A 22858-nucleotide genomic window follows, 5' to 3' on the forward strand; every position below is an offset into this window, starting at 1 on the left:
ATAGATAGATAGATAGATAGATAGATAGATAGATATGAGATAGATAGATAGATAGATAGATAGATAATAGATAGATAGATAGATAGATAGATAGATAGATATGAGATAGATAGATATGAGATAGATAGATGATAGATAGATAGATAGATAGATAGATAGATAGATAGATAGATAGATATGAGATAGATAGATATGAGATAGATAGATAGATGATAGATAGATAGATATGAGATAGATAGATATGAGATAGATAGATAGATAGATAGATAGATAGATATGAGATAGATAGATAGATAGATAACAGATAGATAGATAACAGATAGATAGATATGAGATAGATAGATAGATAGATAGATAGATATGAGATAGATAGATAGATATGAGATAGATAGATAGATAGATAGATAATAGATATGAGATAGATAGATAGATATGAGATAGATAGATAGATAGATAGATAGATAGATAGATAGATAGATAGATAGATATGAGATAGATAGATATGAGATAGATAGATAGATAGATAGATAGATAGATAGATAGATAGATATGAGATAGATAGATAGATATGAGATAGATAGATATGAGATAGATATGAGATAGATAGATAGATATGAGATAGATAGATAGATATGAGATAGATAGATAGATATGAGATAGATAGATATGAGATAGATATGAGATAGATAGATAGATAGATAGATAGATATGAGATAGATATGAGATAGATATGAGATAGATAGATAGATAGATAGATATGAGATAGATATGAGATAGATAGATATGAGATAGATAGATAGATAATAGATAGATAGATAATAGATAGATAGATAGAAGATAGATAAAAAAGCAGAGTATGAGCAGCACAGCGGTCAAGTAGATACGGAGTGCCAGCGGCTGAAGAGGCGATCCACCAACTAAAATAATAGCATGACAAATTCCACAGCACTTCCAAATGTAGTAAATTAAAGTAAGTGTTCTCTAATCACCAGACAGGGAGGTCACAGTCTTACTGGGACTTTTTTCCAGCAGTGACAACATACAATGGTCCCATGTGCAACTATAAATCCATCCTCACTATAAGGCCCCATTCACGCGTCCGCAATTTCTTTCCGCATTTTGTGGACCCATTCATTTCCATGGGGCAGCACGATGTGCTGCCCGGATACGGAATTGCGGACCCGCGCTTCCGGGTCCGCAATTCCGTTCTCCCGAAAAAAATAGAACATGTCCTATTCTTGTCCGCAAAGGCATATTCTAATAGTGCCGGCGATGTGCCGCTGTCCGTGTTTTGCGGACGTCTGAATGAAGCCTAACTGATCATCAAACATAATTCTTAATAAATAAAATGAAATTCCTGTTCCTAAATAACGATATAAGATAATAAATCCCCATAACGCAGTGTACCAGTGAGTATATAAACACTGAAATTGGAATAATTCATGATAATATATACGTGCTAATAGTTCATACATAATTGATAATAATTAAAAAATGTCCCTCAGTTGTGTGAAGATAGATCGATATTATAGATGGATAATTATCATAATAGCAGTGAGACTAGTACCAGGATCGGGCTGGAATTCCCCCTTTACTAATCTCCATTCTCCACGTCCATCTGTGGGATCACAGTGGTCTTACACTTAGGAGCCGCTCCTCCTCCTCCCGATAATGGCTCTCCATTAGTGTAATTCTCTTGCCGACTCTGAAAAGGCTCCATTGTCTGGAGAGCTTTGGGTCACGGAGTCTTTTCCATATCTCACACTGTAGCTCTTAATAATCAGCTGTTCCTAACCTTTCAGCGCCTCATTCTTAGGTTTCCCATTTTGTGTGGTTTAGTAATAAATTCTCCCTCAGGTCTGTGATCCCCGTGCAGGGTTAATACCGGAGGACTCACCAGACCACCCTTCTACCACCTCCACACTTCTGTTCTGTTCAGAGAAATGTTTGGGGGTCCGTAGAAGGATATGAACTTGAGTTTGAGTACTGTAACTTTAAATGTTGTCGCAGGGATCAGGTCTAGGAATTAAATCTAAGCAATCAATCTTCCAATTTATATGAACCTCCTGTTGGTTCTCCTACATTTTCTCTTCTTGCTGTCACTTTATCACTCCTCTGTTTGTCAAAGCTCCGACTTTGACTCTTCCGGAATGTGCTGATGGCTGACCGTGGCGCCCACGTATTGTCATAGCTTTCGCCTACTGTATTCACACTTCACTCTGTGCCCTCTGAAGTCACACTCACATAGACATGAAAATGCTTTGGGAAAGGACAACGAAATCGAACCGTACTAAAAATCTTGGCTTAAAGGGTTTGTCCACTTGAAAAACTTATTTTAGTGAAAAGGGTTCCTTAATGTTAAATGTTAATGGATGGTCCAAACAAAAAAGTGGTGCCTCACTGATCTCACGCCATGCCCTGCTTCCTGAGTCCATGGCTGGTGTTTACTTACTGGTCCTTCCAGACATACAGGAAATGACCACTCAATCAATCAGCAGAGACTGTTTTCAGTCAGTGATTGTGTGAGTGGTCCTTTCTTGTGTGTTGAGATAGACCAGGAAGTAGGGACCATAAAGTACCGGAATAGTAGCTCTGGAGGATCTGTGAGTGTTACATCATTTGTTTTTTTTATGCTTTTCTAGCTGGAATACCCCTTTAAGCTTAATCACAGACTATCCATTGCTTGGATCACTAGTGATCAGGAGTAGGGATGAGCGAACACCTGGAAGTTCGAGTTCGGCCGAACTTCGGCTTAAAGTTCGGGTTGACCCCGAACTCGAACCCTATTGAAGTCAATGGGGACCCGAACTTTGGGGCACTAAAATGCCTGTAAAATAGACATAGTAAAGGCTAGAGGGCTCCAAAAGGAAACAAGATGGGGGTAAGAGCAGGACAGTTGCCCTTCAAACAAATGTGGATAGGGAAATGACTTAAAATAACATGGAATAGAAAAAAAAAATATAATAATAATCTTGAACTAGGAGGCAGAGGTGGACGTGGAGGGGAGTAGGAGGTTGAGGAGGCGGTGGACGTGGCGGTGTAGGTGGGAGCGGCGGTGGAGGAAGAGGAGGTAGCCAACACTGTTTGTTTATTATTATTTTTAATTAATTTTTTTTTTCTATATTTATTTTTATTTTTAATTTAAATTTTTTTATATAAATTTGGGAGGACCCCAAAATATTAGTAAATGGAAAAGAGAACGCAATGAGAAAGTCCGCTGGAGTATAACAATGGCTGGGTACTTGTCTATTCAGCACAAGGTACGGACAAGTCCTGAGGGATCCATGCCTGGTTCATTTTAATGAATGTGAGCTTGTCCACATTCAGATAATACACTGGCTGCAGGGCAGGCCAGCACCTCCAAGGCTTAAAGGGCAAGCTCAGGCCATGTGCCCAATTTGGAGACCCAGAAGTTGAAGGGGGCAGAACCGTCATTCAGTACGTGTACGTGCACACATACTGCTCCACCATGTTGGTGAAATGCTGCCTTCTGCTAAGACGTTCCATATCAGCTGGTGGTGCTGGTTGTTGTGGCGTGCTGACAAAACTTTTCCACATTTCAGCCATGCTAACCCTGCCTTCTGAGATCCTGGCGGTGCCCCAGATTCGTTGGCGACCTCTTCCTCCTCCTCTGCCTTTGTCTTGTGCTTCCACTTGTCCCCGGTGTCAGGTGTAAATGCCATCAGCAGCGCGTCTACCAGCGTGCGCTTGTACTCACGCATCTTCCTATCGCGCTCCAGTGAGGGAATTAAGGACGGTACGTTGTCCTTGTAGCGGGGATCCAGCATGGTGGCCACCCAGTAATCAGCACTGGTTAGAAGGTGTGCAACTCGGTGGTCATTGCGCAGGCACCGCATCATATAGTCGCTCATGTGTGCAAGGCTGCCCAGAAGCAACGACAAGCTGTCACCTGTGTCCTCTGTATCCCCCCCACCCACGCACCAGTGATGGCCATGAGGTGCTTTGGGTGCCACCCTGCTGGAAACACGGTTCCTCCTCCTCATCCTCCTCCGTCACATTCTCCAGATCTGTGCCCTGGCTGGACAGTTGTGTACCTGGCATCTGTTGGTGCAGGAACCCACCCTCCGAGCCACTTGTGAATGACTGATAACCGTGAAAATGATCCCTCTTCCTCCTCCTCTTCCTCCTGTGCCACATCCTCTTCCATCATCACCCAAAGTGTTTTTTCAAGGAGACATAGAAGTGGGATAGTAACGCTGAGGACGGCGTCAGCGGCACTGGCCATGTTGGTGGAGTACTCGAAACAGCGCAACATGGCACACATGTCCCGCATGGAGGCCCACTCAATGGTGGTGAAGTGGTGCTGTTCCGCAGAGCGACTCACCTGTGCGTGCTGCAGTTGAAACTCCACTATCGCCTGCTGCTGATGCTCGCACAGTCTATCTAGCATGTGCAAGGTGGAGGCATATGAGGCGGTGAGCGTGAAGGCCAAAGTTACGCTGCATCGCAGACAGGTGAGCAGAAGCAGGGTAAGAATGCCGAAAGCGCGCAGAGACGGACAGCGCTTTCTGCAGCAGCGCTGACATAACGGAGTAATTTTTCAGGAACCTCTGCACCACCAAATTCAGTACATGCACCAGGCAAGGGATGTGCGTCAAACCGGCTAGGCCCAGAGCTGCTAAGAGATTTCGCCCATTATCGCACACCACAAGGCCGGGCTTGAGGCTCAGTGGCACCAACCACTCATCGGTCTGTTGTTCCATGCCCGTCCACAGCTCCTGTGCGGTGTCAGGTTTTCCCCCAAAACAGATAAGTTTCAAAACTGCCTGCTGTCATTTCCCCCTGGCTGTGCTGAAGTTGGTGGTGAAGGTGTTACGCTGACCAGATGAGGAGGCGGTAGAGGAGGAAGCGGAGTAGGAGGAGGAGGAGGCAACATGAGCTAAGGAGAAACGTCCTGCAATCCTCGGTGGGCGAAGGACATGCGCCAAACTGTTATCTGCTCAGGCCCATCTTCCACTGCATTTACCCAGTGTGCAGTTAGGGAGATATAACGTCCCTCCCCGTGCTTACTGGTCCAAGTATCGGTGGTTATGTGGACCATGCCACAGATGGTGTTGCTCAGTGCACACCTAAGTTGGTCCGCCACTTGGTTGTGCAGGGCAGAGAAAAGTAGTGGCGTCTGGGAACCACGTACTGTGGGACAGCCACCACTGTAAGGTTTTTAAAAGTCTCCGTCTCTACCAGATGGAATGACAGAATTTCAAAGGCCAGTAATTTTGAAATGCTAGCATTCAGGGCCAGGAATCACGATTGGGTAGGGGGGTACTTCTCTCCAGTGTTTGGGAGATGGACAGCTGAACGCTTCCATGGGACAGTGTGGAGATGCTTAGTGATGGTGACAAAGGTGGTGGCGTTGTTGCCACATCCTCTGTTTCCGGGGTGGCAAGTGCCACTGTCACTCCAGAGGGGGAGGAAGAGGCCGAGACTGCAGCAGAAGAGGGAGCAGGAGGAGCCTGAGATCTTTTGTGGTTTTTGAGGTGTCTACTCCACTGCAGCTCGTGCTTTGCATTTAGATGCTTGGTCATGCAGGTTGTGCTCAGGTTGAGAACGTTTATGCCTCGCTTCAGGCTCTGATTGCACAGCGTGCAAACCACTTGCGTCTTGTCTTCAGCACATTGTCTGAAGAACTGCCATGCCAGGGAACTCTTGGTGTGCTTGGTCCCTGGGTGCGGTGGGCAGTAGCATGCGTACTGTCTAGGGGACGGCCGCTCTGCTTTTGCACCCTGCTCCCTCTTTTGCTGTGCTGGTGGCTCTGTGCGACCACCGCCTCTTCCTCCGAACTACACACGTCACTCGCATGACCTTGATTCCATGTGGGGTCTAGGACCTCATTATCCTCCATATCATCTTCCACCCACTCTTCACCCCTGCCCTCCTTGCTAGTCTGCACACTGCAGAAAGCCGCAGCAGTTGGCACCTGTGTTTCATCATCATCAGAGACGTGCTGCGGTGGTCCTCCCATGTAGACATCCTGAAACATAAGTGGTTGGGCATCAGTGAACTCAATCTCTTCCACTTCTGGCGCAGGGCTACGTGGATGGCCCTGGGAAACCCTGCCAGCAGAGTCATCAAAAAGCAGAAGAGACTGCTGCATAACTTGGGGCTCAGACTGCTTGGCTGATTTGCAAGGGGGTGAGATGAAAGACAGATGCCTATGGGCTGCAGGTGCCAATTCTGCGCTTTCAGCAGGAGACCGGGTGGGAGACAATGTGAAGGAACTGGAGGCACTGTCAGCCATCCAATCTACTACCACCTCTACTTGTTCATCCTCACCATTCGTACACCGGTATTCGGGCCTACAAAATGACATTGAACGTTCTGTCGCTTACTTGCACCTGAGGAAGGTGTTTCATTTGGGCGTGTAGCTGGCACAGATAGACCACATCCTCTCTCTGCAACAGGAGCTCCACCAACACCAGCAGCACCACGACTGTGGCCACGTCCCTTATTTGATGCTCTCCTCATTCTTTGAGGTCACCCACCGAACTAACAGACGGATTAACTATATTAATTTCCCTTTCACATATGCAATGCAGGTGTATCTCACACCAAAAATGGGTACATGTCACCCACCGAACTAACAGACAGATTAACAATTATATTTTTGTGTCAGGGGTACAAAGATGGTGTATTGCACCCACAAAAAATCATTATACTGTAGGTCACCCACAAAACAAATAGCCAGATTCCTAACACTGTCCCTCACTCCAGCTGCCTGCTTCCTGTCCCTGCACTACTCTGAGCTAATGGGCGGTGCTACACGTGATCCATCTTTTATAGAGGCTGGGTCACATGATGCACCGGCCAATCACAGCCATGCCATTAGTAGGCATGGCTGTGATGGCTTCTAAGTGCCTACAGCTTAAAAGCTTGTTGATTGGCTGCCCTGCAGCCTTTTAACCAGCTTTATTAAATGTCCGAACACAGAACCTGAACATTTCCGGCAAAGTTCGGGTCCGGGACCGGGTACCTGAAAACGCAAAGTTCGGTACGGACCCAAACTTTACAGTTTGCTCAACACTAATCAGGAGGTATTCTGGTTCTCCATTTTGCTAAATGGTACACCCCCCTCACTGTAGGGTGTCTAAAAAGCCGACCGCCCCTTGAAGGGCAACAGTATCAGTATATGACTTGCTCGTGTGATAAAAATTCTCACGTAAGTTTTGCTTTGTGTCTCCACAGCCAGCCAACCGGTCACATCAGATGTTTTGGTTGCCACAGGAAGCAAAATGACCTTAACCTGCACAGTGGATGCCCATGAAGATTCTTCACTCCAGTGGTCCAATCCAGCTCAACAGACTCTATACTTTGGGGAAAAGAGAGGTATGTCCCTTTGGTGGGTATGTAACAGAACTGCTAATCCCCCTACAGCTGCCACTAGGGGGAGCTTAGGAATTTGTTGTGTACAGTTTATACATTGAATTCAATTATGAAACTGTATGCAGTAAGCTCCTAGGCTCCCTCTAGTGGTAGCTGCAAGCAGGAAGATTCTTAGCTTTTACCTTAATATCTATGCAGGGGATTCAGTGCTCTGTATCATAAAAATAGAGCTCTTACCACCATGAAGATATATTAAGAAAATATTCAGCACGGAATGTCAAACCAAAAAATGACGTAGTGATGAAAGGTGAATGTTCACTTTAAAGTGGTTTTCCAAGAACACTCTGCTGATCATCTGTTTGAAGAGGCCACGGCTCTGCGGTGAATGCTGTGGCCTCTTCGTCGGCCAGTGATGTCATGTTCATCCGTCACAAGGCCTATGCCCTGCTCAGTCCTCTCAAGATAATTGGCCTGGGCTGCAATACCAGGTACAGCCACTATACAATGTATGCCACAGTGTATGCCCACCGTGGCCTCTTGAAAGAGCTGATCGATGAGGGTGCTGGAGGTTGGATACCACCGATTAGATATCCTAAGGATAGGTCATCAATATTGCACTCCTGGAAAATGCCTTTAAGGATCCCAACTGGGTATTAATTTGGGTTTTGGGTATGTTTACAGATGAGTTGGTCTTCAGGTTGGGTTTTGAGGTTACAGTAGGTCCATTTTTCTTATGACTGTTTTTGCCCACGCAGCCCTCAGAGACAACAGAATCCAGCTGGTGAAATCCTCTAGGAACGAGCTGTCCATCAGTATTAGCAACGTGGCCCTGTCTGACGAGGGCGAGTACACCTGCTCCATTTTCACCATGCCGGTCAGGACAGCTAAAGCCATGGTGACGGTTCTAGGTAAGTCTTGTTTACACCACTAGTGATTGGCATGATCACAGTAAACTTGTAGACCTATAATATCCATCCAGATGGTTATATCATGAGGACAACTTTTTCCAATCAGCACTATTAGCGTATATGGACATCACAGAGAAGGTCCCCTGCTATCATGAACCAGAACAGAGAGCCACTATGTACCACATCATCTTTAAATGGGTTATCTCATGAAGAAAACCTCTTTCCATCAGCCCTATTAGGGTATATGTACCTCGCAGAGAAGGTCTCCTGCTCCTAAGAGCCAGAACAGAGATCCAATACGTACAAGTGCCTCTCAATGCATTGTCATCTTTACACATCTTCTCAGCAATTTCTCAATCTCTCTTTGCAGGAGTTCCCCAGGAGCCTAAGATCTCTGGTTACGACAGGCCAATCAGAGAAGATAGCAACGCAGATCTGAGATGCATCACAAGTGGGAGCAAACCTGCTGCCAACATCAGGTGGTACAAAGGACCGGAGGAGCTGGAAGGTGAGCATTGGCATAGTATGTTCTTACATGGAAGCTTGGCACATCTTCTTACAGTATATGACCCATCAGAGTGGTTGACTCTAGACACATTGTGATACAAAAAATAAAGGCTCCTATGTATTTGTCTGGTCCTCTTCACCCCTACCTTTCTCTCTGGGCTAGTCGTACACTACAATATGTCTAGATGGTTATTGGATCTATTGATCTAAGTAGATATATTAAATTACTTCATGGGTCCTATATTTATGAACTATGGTTGGCATATGTGGTTGCATATCTGTGGTTGCATTTTTGCCCTTAGCTTGGTGTAGTTTCCTTCTGCTCACGCATCTCACAGTGTTCTGCACAGTTCTCTGTCTTCTCATTTTTGCTCCTCCTCCCCTCTCACAGCATGCCGTTTCAAAATCACAGACATAGAAGCTGCAGCTGCATCCCCTCCTTGCCCCTTACTGCAAACACATTTTTGAAAAGAGGACAAAAGGAGCTACAGGCAATTTTGATGCATTCACACATACTACTGATCCATGAAAGGTGGAGCAATAGGTACTCTAAAAGGGGTATTACAATTTCAGCAAATCAAGTTTATTCATTTTTACTCCAGTATATTTTTGCCGCATCCGTGCTTTAAGTTTTCCAAGATTTCTGCTTACTTTTCTTATTTATTTTTTTAGCTTTCAGTGAAAAAAAAAAAGGTCTAGGTCAAGTAAGGACACCTAGGTGCAGGGCTCGATGCAGTACAACTATGGTAACAAGTCATAGAATGAAGATATAAAATACTTTTCTTCTGCTCCTCATGAGATATAAAAACAAAGCAGCCTTGGAGTAGAAACAAGGCCTTGGAGCTGCCGGTTGATTCATTAGAACATGCAGAAAATTACTAAAGGATGCTACACGTTTTGACCTTCAACCGAGGTCTTCATCAGGCATCATTTGATTTAATCATGGCACATCCTGTCAAGCTGAGCACTATTTCGACCAATCTTTCTGTTTAGTGTTTCCTACCTGCCAAAATACTTTAGACATGCACTGTTCTCTCCACCCCCCACCCCACTATATTTTCATTGTAATGGACCATGCAACTGTGTATCCATCACACAACCGGGGCTGACTCTTACACACTGATGGTTCTTTTTGAAATCATAATATCCTATTTAACAGATGAATACCTGAAGCATTGTAAATCTTTAGCATTACACGGCAGGGTATGTAAACATAGTTCTGGAATAGAGATGAAGACTCAAAGTAAATGATGCCTTCTTGAATGTCTCTGCTGCTCGTTGACAGATGACATTTTGAAGAGGTCTTTACTAGATCTGATCTCTTTATTTTCCATGTTTGGCTAGGGTTGTGTAGAGCAGTCTGAATGCTTCTGCAAAACATTAATTCATTTGTCTTGAAGGCCTAACCAGGAACCCAGCAGCAAGTACAGTGGATATAAAAAGTCTACACTCCCCTGTTAAAATGTCAGGTTTCTGTGATGTAAAAAAAATGAGACAAAGATAAATCATTTCAGAACTTTTTCCACCTTTAATGTGACATATAAACTGTACAACTCAATTGAAAAACAAACTGAAAACTTTTAGGTAGAGGGAAGAAAAAATATAAAAATAAAATAATGTGGTTGCATAAGTGTGCACACCCTTAAACTAATACTTTGTTGAAGCACCTTTTGATTTAATTACAGCACTCAGTCTTTTTGGGTATGAGTCTATCAGCATGGCACATTTTGACTTGGCAAGACTTGCCCACTCTTCTTTGCAAAAACACTCCAAATCTGTCAGATTGCGAGGGCATCTCCTGTGCACAGCCCTCTTCAGATCACCCCACAGATTTTCATTCGGATTCAGGCCTGGGCTCTGGCTGGGCCATTCCAAAACTTTAATCTTCTTCTGGTGAAGCCATTCCTTTGTTGATTTGGATGTATGGTTTGGGTCGATGTCATGCTGAAAGATGAAGTTCCTCTTCATGTTCAGCTTTCTAGCAGAAGCCTGAAGGTTTTGTGCCAATACTGACTGGTATTTGGACCTGTTCATAATTCCCTCTAGCTTAACTAAGGCCCCAGTTCCAGCTGAAGAAAAACAGCCCATTGGCATGATGCTGCCACCACAATGCTTCACTGTGGGGATGGTGTTCTTTTGCTGATGTGCAGTGTTGTTTTTGGGACAAACGTATCTTTTGGAATTATGGCCAAAAAGTTCAACCTTGGTTTCATCAGACCATAACACCTTTTCCCACATGCTTTTGGGAGACTTCAGATGTGTTTTTGCAAAATGTAGCCTGGCATGGATGTTTTTCTTGGTAAGAAAAGGCTTTCGTCTTGCCACTCTACCCCATAGCCCAGACATATGAAGAATACGGGAGATTGTTGTCACATGTACCACATAGCCAGTACTTGCCAGACATTCCTGCAGCTCCTTTAATGTTGCTGTAGGCCTCTTGGTAGCCTCCCAGACCAGTTTTCTTCTCGTCTTTTCATCAATTTTGGATGGACATCCAGTTCTTGGTAATGTAACTGTTGTGCCATATTTTCTCCACTTGATGATGACTGTCTTCACTGTGTTCCATGGTATATCTAATGCCTTGGAAATTCTTTTATACCCTTATCCTAACTGATACCTTTTAACAGTAAGATACCACTGATGCTTTGGAAGCTCTCTGTGGACCATGGCTTTTGCTGTGGGATGCGACTAAGAAAATTTCAGGAAAGACCAACTAGAGCAGCTGAACTTTATTTGGGGTTAATCAGAGGCACTTTACATGATGGCCGGTGTATGCTGACTCCTATTTAACAGGATTCTGAATGTGATTGCTTAATTCTGAACACAGCTACATCCCCAGTTATAAGAGGGTGTGCACACTTATGCAACCACATTATTTTAGGTTTTTTTTGTTTCTTCCCTCCACCTAAAAGATTTCAGTTTGTTTTTCAATTGAGTTGTACATTTTATAGGTCACATTAAAGGTGGAAAAAGTTCTGAAATGATTGATCTTTGTCTCATTTTTTTACATCACAGAAACCTGACATTTTAACAGGGGTGTGTAGACTTTTTATATCCACTGTATATCATGGGGTATTTCTTCTAGGTTCTGAGCTGGTGGCTACAAGCAGTGGGATGCAGATACTGAGGAGCTATTGTTCTTTCACAGGGCTCCCCAGGAAACTCAGAATAGGACAGAACGGCAGGTGTCATCTTCATGCTGTATTTATGAACATTTAAATTTTAGTGTTAGTTGCCCTTTGATGTTGCAGTCTGAAAACATTGCTGCAGAACCACAGTGCACGTCCTTGTACTTCTGAAGATCAAAGGCTCAGTTTCAGCCATTCCTTAAAACAAAGTGACTAGCTAATATTTTTTCTTACACAATTGTAATTCTGATCTGGAGTCATCGAAGCAGACAAATCTTGCAAAAATCTTTTCAAAACACCGTTATGGGAATAGGTCCAAGATGGACCCACAACTAATGAGGGGTTTTCTGGAGATAATTTAAAATGGCCACAAGCAACCAGTCCTAGAATGTGAGTAGGACTGGTTGCCTCCACTTGCAGAGCTGCCTAGTGAGTGAGGGTGAGGCTTCACTACGCTCTGCATGTACTACATATTGGTGAGTTCTCCTGTCAGACTGCTCAGCCATGGTGACATTTCATAGGCAGGATCACATTATTACCATCTATTGTAGAGCAGTGCAGCGCGGCCACACATTGTCACCACCGTAGGCTGCTCTGCAAGTAGTGGCAACTGGTCCTAATTACATTTTAGGACAAGTTTCTGGTGGCCATTTTAGGGTAGAGTCTGAGTTAATATCTGAAACCCTGGTGATCTAGAGGGTTAATGTCTATTTTCCTGGTGGTCTATAGCATAGAAGGGGTTATGGACTATTAATGATGGTCTACGACGAAGGAAGAGAGTCTAATGCAAAGAAAAGGGTAAATGACACTCTCCCTGGTGGTCTAGGGCAGTAAAGAAGTTAATGACACCCCCCTGGAAGTTATGGCAGTAAAGAAGTTTCTCTCTGCATCTGTGGTGCTCTAGGAATAAGAAGGGAAACAGAAAATGTCATTATCCTTGGTGGTTTAAGGCAGAGAAAGGTTTTATGCTAGTATCCCTGGTAGTCTGGTCTAGAGAAAATGTGCATCTCAAAAACCTCGGTGATGTAGGGCAGAAAAGGGTTTATGCCAGTATTCCTGGCAGTCGAATAAATCTGTAAGGAAAAAACTTTTGACTTTGATTTCTGGGTCAGATTTGACCAGGTTGAAAACTGTATGTTGTCTATGTTGTTCTCCTTAAGTGTGGTTCCGCCTAGACCAAGAATATATTGCTCAAGGTTGATCCCTAGGTGGTAATATGCTCAGGCATACACCTTTTATACCGGAAATCTTGGCTCTTTTGGAATTTCCTGTTACCATGGGTCTTCCTATTACTGAAAACTAGAGAGAGATCTGGTAGCTACCACCTTTCCCTGAACTTGCATACAGTAAATATAGGATGTCCCAAAGGACACCTGATCAACATTCTCTGGTAATGAGATAGATGATGAGATCTCTGCAAGATGTCTTCTCAGGCAAAACCCTTGCTATAGTTTGTTCATTCTCAGGGTCCGTTCGATTGTTGGTGGGTTAGATCTTTCACAAGGTATCATGGCAATGATGTTGGAAACATCTGCTGATTTTATTGTGGGCAACTGATTTACAGTGAAACTTGTTTGACCCAAAACTGTATTAAAAAGGAGTCTTCTAGGAGATGGTCATCTCAAAGAGATGCTTAATATATGGTGAAAATCTAGTCTAGATAAGGGAGTGGTCTTCTCAAAGAAGTGAACTTCAGGAGAGGTTTCTGAATTAGAAATTACTTACATTTTACTTTCTTCTATCTTCCTTCAGGAGCTCGAAACTCTGAAACAAGGGATCCTAACGGCAAAACCTTCACTGTCGTGAGTCTCATTAGCTTCCCTGTGACCAAAGCAGATGACCAGGCAGAGATAACTTGCACTGTGGGCCACGAGTCAATGCCTAATACCTTCAAATCCTCCAGCCAGAGGCTCCAGGTTCTATGTAAGTTCTAAGCTTTTTGTGTTTTATGACTAAATACTTGAATTGAACGTGTTCCTTGCACATGAGGTTTTATGGGTTTCTCATCATCTGACTGGCAGCATAGACTAATCAGTAGAGATAAGCAAATGGATTGTAAACCGATTGCATTTGGTCCGAATTTTGTAAAAATTAGTGGTTGATTAGAGTCTTTGGTGATTTGGGTGAATTTTGGAGAGAGAGAAAAGAATGAGCAAAGAATTTCCCTAAAAAAAGTGAGAAACAAGAGAAACAATATGATCTCAGAGTGTCCTAACAACATATTCAGGCCAATTAGAGTATTTCGAATTCAGGCAAAATCGGTTTTGACCCGAATTGAAACAATCGACTGATTTGACTGAATCTAACCCGTATCAAATTTTGAGTGATTTGCTCATCTCTACTAATCAGAAAAAGGTTTGTGATAGGCGCTGGATAAAAAATATAAAAAAAGAACGTACCACCAGTACAAGCTCTGTCTGTTCTAATTAAGGTCTAAGGTGCTAGTTGTGGTTTTACACATGGAGGGAATTTATCATGCCCTGCACTCCAGAATTTTGCCTTCAAAAAGTCGCAAAATAGGGCTTTGCCAGTTTTTGGGCTTATTTGCCTAAAAAGTTTGCAACTTTTTTCACTACTCACTCCAGTTTTGAAAAGTAGGTGGCAACTAGTACGTGGTTAGCCTGTCCAGCTGATTGATGCCCTGATTTATCAACTGCAACTTTTTAAAAAGTCACAAAAATAGTCTCAATCTCACGACTTAGAAAGTGGAGTAACATCTAGAGTAGTAACTGATAGACTTAAAGATGCACCAGATGTATCAAAGATCATGGGACATTTTATAAATTTGGTGCAAATTAAGGTATCGCAGATTCCTGAAGAACTGAGAGGTTGGCCCATCTGGGTCATTGATGGCATATCACTATGATACGTCATCAATGTCCATTAGGTGTAGGTCCCAGCTGTGGGACTAGCTACTATCTCCAGAAAGAGGCTTCTTAAGTAAACAGAGAGCAGCCGCACATGCCCAGCCACCCTCCACTCACCGCCATGGGAGTTTCAAAAATAGCCAAGTTGAGGCTTGGCTATTTCCTTCAAAACTCCCCTAGTGATGAATGGAGAGCACGGTGTGGTTTCCTTCACTTTGGAGTCCCTGTTCTGGAGATAGGAGCAGGTTACATACAGTAGATCCTAGCAATGTTCCTGATGGGCCAATCCCTTTAAAACTCTCCCAAAGTTTTTAATTTTTGGCATCTTTACCATGTTTTGTGCATTTTTTGTGTATTTTTTTGCGCAGCAACCAGTTTTTTTTTATAGTCTATACTGTATTATGATAAGCTTACAGAGTTTTTATGTAATTTTTAATTACTTTTGCATGTTGTTTTTGGCGTTTTTCTTTTTTTACAAAAAGCCATAAAAAAGTTTGAAAAGCTGCAACAACAAAAAAAAGCACACAAATAACAATTTTTCCCCAAAAAAATATGAAAACATTTCTTACCAGAACTCACCAGTTACCCATTTACTGATGTAGTGTTTCCCAATTCAGGTCTTTAAAGGGGTTGTCTGAAATGAAAAATGAAGGGTCTCTTTTTTTTTTTCTCAAAATTACCACCACTCATGTTCATGATTTGTGCCTTGTCTTGCAGCTGAAAGTGATCCCAAGGTATAGGACTCAGACGCAATACCAGTTATCGCCGCATAGTCAAGAGTGACACCGTTTTTCTTTTATCTCGGACAACCACTTTAAGGAGGAACATTGCCACCCTTGTTTATGGGCTGCGTCTGGTATTGCAGCTTAAATGTCAAGTGGTCTGGACTGCAATACCAGATACAGCCTATAGTCACGGGAGGCGCTGATGGGTTATCTTAAAGAAGGTGTCCACAAGACAGCTGTTCCTTATAGGGACGTGTTTACCAGATGACTAATGGCCAGATGGCAGACTTGCCGCGTCTGAGGTTTAGCTGTGCTTGCATCTCTCAGTTCTCAGTATAATTAGGAGATGGAATAGACCATTGAACATTATGTCTTACTAATAGCCACCACACACCAGGAGATGTTTAAATTAAGGCATTCTCCTTTAGGAATATGTCTTAATTTGCGAAAAATGATTGAATTATGTGAGAATTTTCACCAGTTATTTTTGGCCCTTATAATATCACCCATGCCATGTATTAGTGAAGTATATAGTACCTCTCCTATCGGAGTCTCCATATGCTCTACTAGAGTAAGTCATGGGTGGCCCCTTTTTTGGAGGACTCAGACTAATCACCCATTCATTTGAATGAGGGCCTTGTAATATCGCATTTCTCCAGTAGAGGTCACTGCAGGTAAAACATGCACCTGCTCCCAGCAGTAAGAGCTGATTGTGGGGGATCTCAGATTCCAGTTACAATATTAGGACCTGTTTAATCGCTCATTCTGGATCTAATATCCGCAGCCACAGAGGTATCAGTTCTTATCTTGACATATAAAAGATGTTAAATGCTTTGTGGCAGCAAACTTTAATTTTACTTTCAGTGACTTTTATATCATGATGGAAGTCAAAAATGAAAATCCAATATAATATAGTTCATGACAGTCTCTTTTTAACAAAGCAAGAACCAGCCCTGTACCTCATATGGATCCAGAGATCTCACCAATTATTGCTGCAATTAATTTGCTAAATTTATTTCAAGCTGGCAGCTCTGGGGTGTGTCTTTTCTCAGGGGGTGTATCCTTTCGGCTGCAGCTCTCTCCCTATCACAGCTCATCAGGAGTGTCCTTTCTGCTGCAGCTCTCCCCTATCACAGCTTAGGGGCATGTCCTTTCTGCTGCAGGTCTCTCCACAACACCGCTCATCAGGAGTGTTCTTTCTGCTGCGACTCTCTCCCTATCACAGCTCATCAGGAGTGTCCTTTCTGCTGCAGGTCTCTCCACATCACAGCTCATCAGGAGTGTCCTTTCTGCTGCAGCTCTCTCCCTATCACAGCTCAGGGGGTGTGTCTTTTCTGCTGCAGCTCTCTCCCTATCACAGCTCATCAGGAGTGTCCTTTCTGCTGCAGCTCTCTCCCTATCACAGCTCATCAGGAGTGTCCTTTCTGCTGCAGCTCTCTCCCTATCACAGCTCAGGGGGTGTGTCTTTTCTGCTGCAGCTCTCTCCCTATCACAGCTCATCAGGAGTGTCCTTTCTGCTGCAGCTCTCTCCCTATCACAGCTCATCAGGAGTGTCCTTTCTGCTGCAGCTCTCTCCCTATCACAGCTCAGGGGGTGTGTCTTTTCTGCTGCAGCTCTCTCCCTATCACAGCTCATCAGGAGTGTCCTTTCTGCTGCAGCTCTCTCCCTATCACAGCTCATCAGGAGTGTCCTTTCTGCTGCAGCTCTCTCCCTATCACAGCTCAGGGGGTGTGTCTTTTCTGCTGCAGCTCTCTCCCTATCACAGCTCATCAGGAGTGTCCTTTCTGCTGCAGCTCTCTCCCTATCACAGCTCATCAGGAGTGTCCTTTCTGCTGCAGCTCTCTCCCTATCACAGCTCAGGGGGTGTGTCTTTTCTGCTGCAGCTCTCTCCCTATCACAGCTCATCAGGAGTGTCCTTTCTGCTGCAGCTCTCTCCCTATCACAGCTCAGGGGGTGTGTCTTTTCTGCTGCAGCTCTCTCCCTATCACAGCTCATCAGGAGTGTCCTTTCTGCTGCAGCTCTCTTCCTATCACAGCTCAGGGGGTGTGTCTTTTCTGCTGCAGCTCTCTCCCTATCACAGCTCATCAGGAGTGTCCTTTCTGCTGCAGCTCTCTCCCTATCACAGCTCAGGGGGTGTGTCTTTTCTGCTGCAGCTCTCTCCCTATCACAGCTCATCAGGAGTGTCCTTTCTGCTGCAGCTCTCTCCCTACACAAGTAAGGGAATGTGTCCTTTCTGCTGTAGCGGTTTCCCTATCACAGACACAACTTCTAACAGGCGGTAGTGATGGTTTCAACTGAAGGTTCAAATTGAGCATGTGCGACCACCTCAGTATGCTCGACAAGAAATAAGAAAAAGAACAAACAGCAGGTGGCGCTATACAGATTCATTTATTTGAGTGGCTATACAAAATTTTTAATTACATGGAATTACAAAAGTATTCAGATTCAGGTGCTGGTTTGAAAAATGTAGACTGTGTTCTGTGGCACAATCCCTTTAATTGTTAAATAGGAGCTCCTCTCTCCAGGTGAAGGAGAGCACACCGTGCAAGCGCACCCACCCTCCATTCACCACTATGGGAATTTCAAAAATTGTCAAGCACTGGCTTGGTTGCTTCTGGCAGTCCCATAGTAGTGAATGAGGAGGTGCCAAGCATGCGTGGTGCACTCTCTATTCACTTCTATGGGACTTCCAAAAATAGCCAACGTGGTCTTCTTCACCTCAGAGGCCCCATTCTGGAGATAGGGGAGGTGGGAGCCACACCAATCTGACAGCAATATGCCATCAGTGACCCAGTGTTAAGATAAAGTTTGCTACATCTGTGCAGAGAGCTTCTCTCTTTGGAGGACCCGGCCCTTCCATGAATTATGTGGAGAACCCATTCATTTGACTGAAACCGGTGTAATGCCTCATTTCGCCTGTGGAGGCAGTGTTGGGAAATGGAGTACTTCTCTAGGTTCCTTTACAGATTACATCTGATGAATGGGAGTCTCGGCTATAACATTACCTCTGATCAGCTTTATTTTGGACGACCCTTCTAACCAAAAATGAGTCCAAAAAGTGGACCATCCCTTTCAATTTGCAAACACCTAATTGATGCCTGGAAAATTTTATCTGACGGCTGGTGAGAAAATCTGCTGACATCACAGGGGATCGCTCATTATGTAATCCAATTATAAATGATGTGACCCCAGCTTGGTGCTACACTCGGAGCATGGTAAAGCCAGTGCAGCCTACAGACATTGAGCTGTCAGATAAGATTTTCGGCTATTTTAGGCCATAGACATAGCTCTTTATCATATTACCTGTGATGATATCGCTTGCAAAATGGTATCGGCAGTGGGAGAACTGAGCTTTGAAGTTCTGAACCGTTTCCATGGTAACCGCAGCCGGGATTTGTCCAGTCTGCAGAAAAGGAAAGTGTTGTCTAATGGCCAGTATGGCAATTATACCGTATAACGTATAGGAAAAGATTCTCTTAAAGGGGACCCGACAGTTCTCCCAGGATGTCTGTTATAGCTCATCTTTGTATATCTTATGAGATAGCATCTTTCCTTAGAACTCTGTGATGTGCTGTTCCTCTGTTATTCCTCCTGGAAGTGTTTGAATAAAAGTTGACAAGTGGGTTTAACAATAAGCCTCCACCCCTTCATGACCCCTTACACAATATTTGAGCTTTGCCAGGAGTGTTTATTTAAATAACTTACATCTCTTGGATCTGCCCTCAGTTATACCTCCTGGAAATGTATGAATTCCCTTGTCCAGAGGAGATCAGTGCCGTCAGAGGCATCCTATTGGCAAGCAAATGTTAAAGGGGTTTTCCGGACTACAGATATTGATGACCTATCCTCAGGATTGATTGGTGGGGTTCTAACACAATAATTAGATGTGTCGGGCAGCCGCTTCACCAGAAACTATAGAGTGTACAGTGCTGGAAGCAGACAGCGCCGCACACTGTGTAGTGGCCATACTGGGGTACTGCAGCTTACCACCAGTATAGGATCAGCCCAAAGCAGCAGATCAGTGGTGGTTCTGGGTGTCAGATCTGATATTGATGACCTTTCCTCAGGATAGGACATTGATATCTGTTGGTCAGAGTACCCCTTTAATGTCCAGTTGTCAAGTTACACATGTCCAATAGGAATAACAGAGGAACAGCCCGGCATGAAAAAAAAATATTCCAGAATTTAGCAGAGCTGGCAGACAAGTCGTCTCCAGGTTGGAAGCATTTACACCACATTCTGCGCTGTGCGATGTCGAGACCGCGTGAACATCTCCGTTTATTTCATTTGGCTGAACATTATGCATTTTCTGGCTAATTGGACGAACTGTAAAGTTCGCTAATTTAATTGAACATGACATTCCAAAAATGATCGTCTGAAGACGTTCTCGCCAAGACCTTTACTGTTAAAGAGGAATGTAAAGACTTGAGATCCCGGAAGAACGATATGGCCGCTCTTCTCAATTAGCGCAGACCGACCGAGAAGCCTATACATCCCACAGTTTTGAAAAATGTGGCCAAACTTCGTCAAGAAATTCGATTTGTTACAAATTACTACTCGGGCGCGATGACTGGGAACGGCGATTGCGCCCCCTCATTATTTAACCCCTCAGATGCCGCCTTCAACACTGATCGCAGCATCTGAGGCTCGCATTCAAGTGCACAGGGGTTAATCTGGGGTTAAATAAAAAATAAAAATGATAGTCACCTCATCCACTTGATCGAGGGGAGGCCGTCCGCTTCGGTCTTGATTGAAAAAAAAACTGCATCGAGTGTAATGACATCATCACTGGCCATGCACATGATGACATGATGACATCATTACGTCCCCGCCCGCGCCAAGCGTGATCACGTGGTGACGACTTCATGCTCACCGCAGGTCCTTGTTTTTTTTTCAATCAAGACAGGAGCGGACAGCCTCTCCACGATCAAGCGGATGAGGTGACTATAATTTTAAATTTTCAGCCACCATTTTAGGAAAAATTGATTCGTTACCACGAAGCACGAGGAAACTCAGATTCATGGCGAATCCTGATGGATGCTTCGATTCACTCAACACTAATTCTATACAAAAGGCATGGCTAAAAATTGGTCCTCTGTTCCTCCATAGATGGTCCATTTACTACTATAATATTGATGGCCATTGGAGCCACTAAAATACTAATCCAGACCCTAATCAGTTCCCACCTAGATTACTGTAACTCACTACTAGCCTTCAACCACAACAGACCAGCTCTGTTTTGGTCCACCATGAAGCCAGGCTGATCCTTCTGTCTTGAGGTCACTACTACCAGGTTCTTGTACAATTAAATTTGGCTCTCCTACCAGTTACAAAGCTCCACCGTGCAGTACCATCATCCACCTCCACTCTCATCTTCATCTACAAACCCACTTGTGACTCATCCTCCTCATTCCATCTTCTCAATCCCATCTGCAGGACTTCTGCTGTGCTGCAACCTCCCTGATACACACTGCTAGCTCCAAATTTTTAAGCATCCCTCTAGAACAATTTTTTTTTTTTCAAGGAGACCTATGTCACATAGACCACCTGACCTGGTCACCGATTTCTAACTGCCATCCACTTTGCACATTATATGCACCTTCAATTATGTTTGTCTAAGAAGGATTGGTCCTGTCATCCTGTTAGAAATTTTGCTTTTATTTTCTATTAAAGCCAAAAAAAAATGCTTGCCCGTTAATTAAAGGGGCTGTCCATCTGGCAATTAAAAATACAAAAAATGTCCAAATGTCGTAATTTATTTTTTCAAAAGGTTATACTCAACAGTCTACTGATGCTCCCATTCTGCCTCTTCCTGGGTCCACTGATGGTCTCTAATTTCTGGTCCCTTTTGACACAGGGAATGTGGTCTCTCAGCCAATCATTAGCCATGACCTGCCCCACTTCTTTGTGGAGAGGGACCAGGAAGTAGGGATCATCAGAGGACCTGGGAAGCAGCAGAGTAGGAAGGACAGTGGATCCATGAGATTAATTTTACTTTAATGTTAGTTTATTAATATAAGGCAGATGATAGGAATAAAGCAAGCCTCAGGATGATGAAGTAACATGTTTAGTATTGTGGGCTGCAATTGGTGGGCAGTCGGAAGTATGATGAAAGACAACAGAAACATGAAGTGAACGCAGTCAGGGAGGTAATCAGGCAGCACACAGAAGGAAGGCTCAGCAGAGCATCGTTGAGTTGTTAGTGTGGAATAGCAGAGTTGAATTCATAACTGTAAAACAGCAGAGCATCGTTGAGTTGTTAGTGTGGAATAGCAGAGTTGAATTCATAACTGTAAAACAGCAGAGCATCGTTGAGTTGTTAGTGTGGAATAGCAGAGTTGAATTCATAACTGTAAAACAGCAGAGCATCGTTGAGTTGTTAGTGTGGAATAGCAGAGTTGAATTCATAACTGTAAAACAGCAGAGCAGTGTTGAGTTGTTAGTATGGAATAGCAGAGTTGAATTCATAACTGTAAAACAGCAGAGCAGTGTTGAGTTGTTAGTATGGAATAGCAGAGTTGAATTCATAACTGTAAAACAGCAGAGCATCGTTGAGTTGTAAGTGTGGAATAGCAGAGTTGAATTCATAACTGTAAAACAGCAGAGCGGTGTTGAGTTGTTAGTATGGAATAGCAGAGTTAAATTCATAACTGTAAAACAGCAGAGCATCGTTGAGTTGTAAGTATGGAATAGCAGAGTTGAATTCATAACTGTAAAACAGCAGAGCATCGTTGAGTTGTAAGTATGGAATAGCAGAGTTGAATTCATAACTGTAAAACAGCAGAGCGGTGTTGAGTTGTTAGTATGGAATAGCAGAGTTGAATTCATAACTGTAAAACAGCAGAGCAGTGTTGAGTTGTTAGTATGGAATAGCAGAGTTTAATTCATAACTGTAAAACATCAGAGCATCGTTGAGTTGTTAGTGTGGAATAGCAGAGTTGAATTCATAACTGTAAAACAGCAGAGCAGTGTTGAGTTGTTAGTATGAAATAGCAGAGTTGAATTCATAACTGTAAAACAGCAGAGCAGTGTTAAGTTGTTAGTGTGGAATGGCAGAGTTGCAGGACTCGGGACTAGGGTCAAAACCAGGAGCAGACTTGGAACTTGGTGATAAGAAAGAGAATCCACAAGGACAAAGACCCAGACAGGATCGGAACCCGGAGCAATAATTTGGACCGCGCATTATACCAGGAAAGAGATAATTATTACTTTGATGGGGAATTATGGTTTCGCTAAATAATTGAAACAGAACGCAGGGCATAGCAGAGTTGAATGTCAACCAGAATAGCGAAGGTGAATTTGCAGAGCCGGCCCGAACAAACCATCTGGATCAAAAGCTATGCAGCAACAAAGCAGTTTGCCACATTTTTTTAAGTTTCAAG

General features: G+C 43.7%; 1 protein-coding gene across 5 annotated transcripts in view; it reads left to right on the forward strand.

The window, feature by feature from the left end:
- CADM3 (cell adhesion molecule 3) overlaps window positions 1-22858 on the forward strand; it is a 380571-nt gene that overhangs the window by 299386 nt on the left and 58327 nt on the right. For all 5 annotated transcript variants that reach the window (XM_040412258.1, XM_040412256.1, XM_040412261.1 and 2 more), the window contains 4 exons: window positions 7204-7344; window positions 8097-8249; window positions 8620-8757; window positions 13637-13807. In XM_040412258.1, coding sequence (XP_040268192.1) covers window positions 7204-7344; window positions 8097-8249; window positions 8620-8757; window positions 13637-13807 — 603 coding nt within the window. The remainder of the gene's footprint in view (window positions 1-7203; window positions 7345-8096; window positions 8250-8619; window positions 8758-13636; window positions 13808-22858) is intronic.

Source organism: Bufo bufo, chromosome 11, assembly GCF_905171765.1.
Source record: "Bufo bufo chromosome 11, aBufBuf1.1, whole genome shotgun sequence".
Lineage (NCBI taxonomy): Eukaryota > Metazoa > Chordata > Amphibia > Anura > Bufonidae > Bufo > Bufo bufo.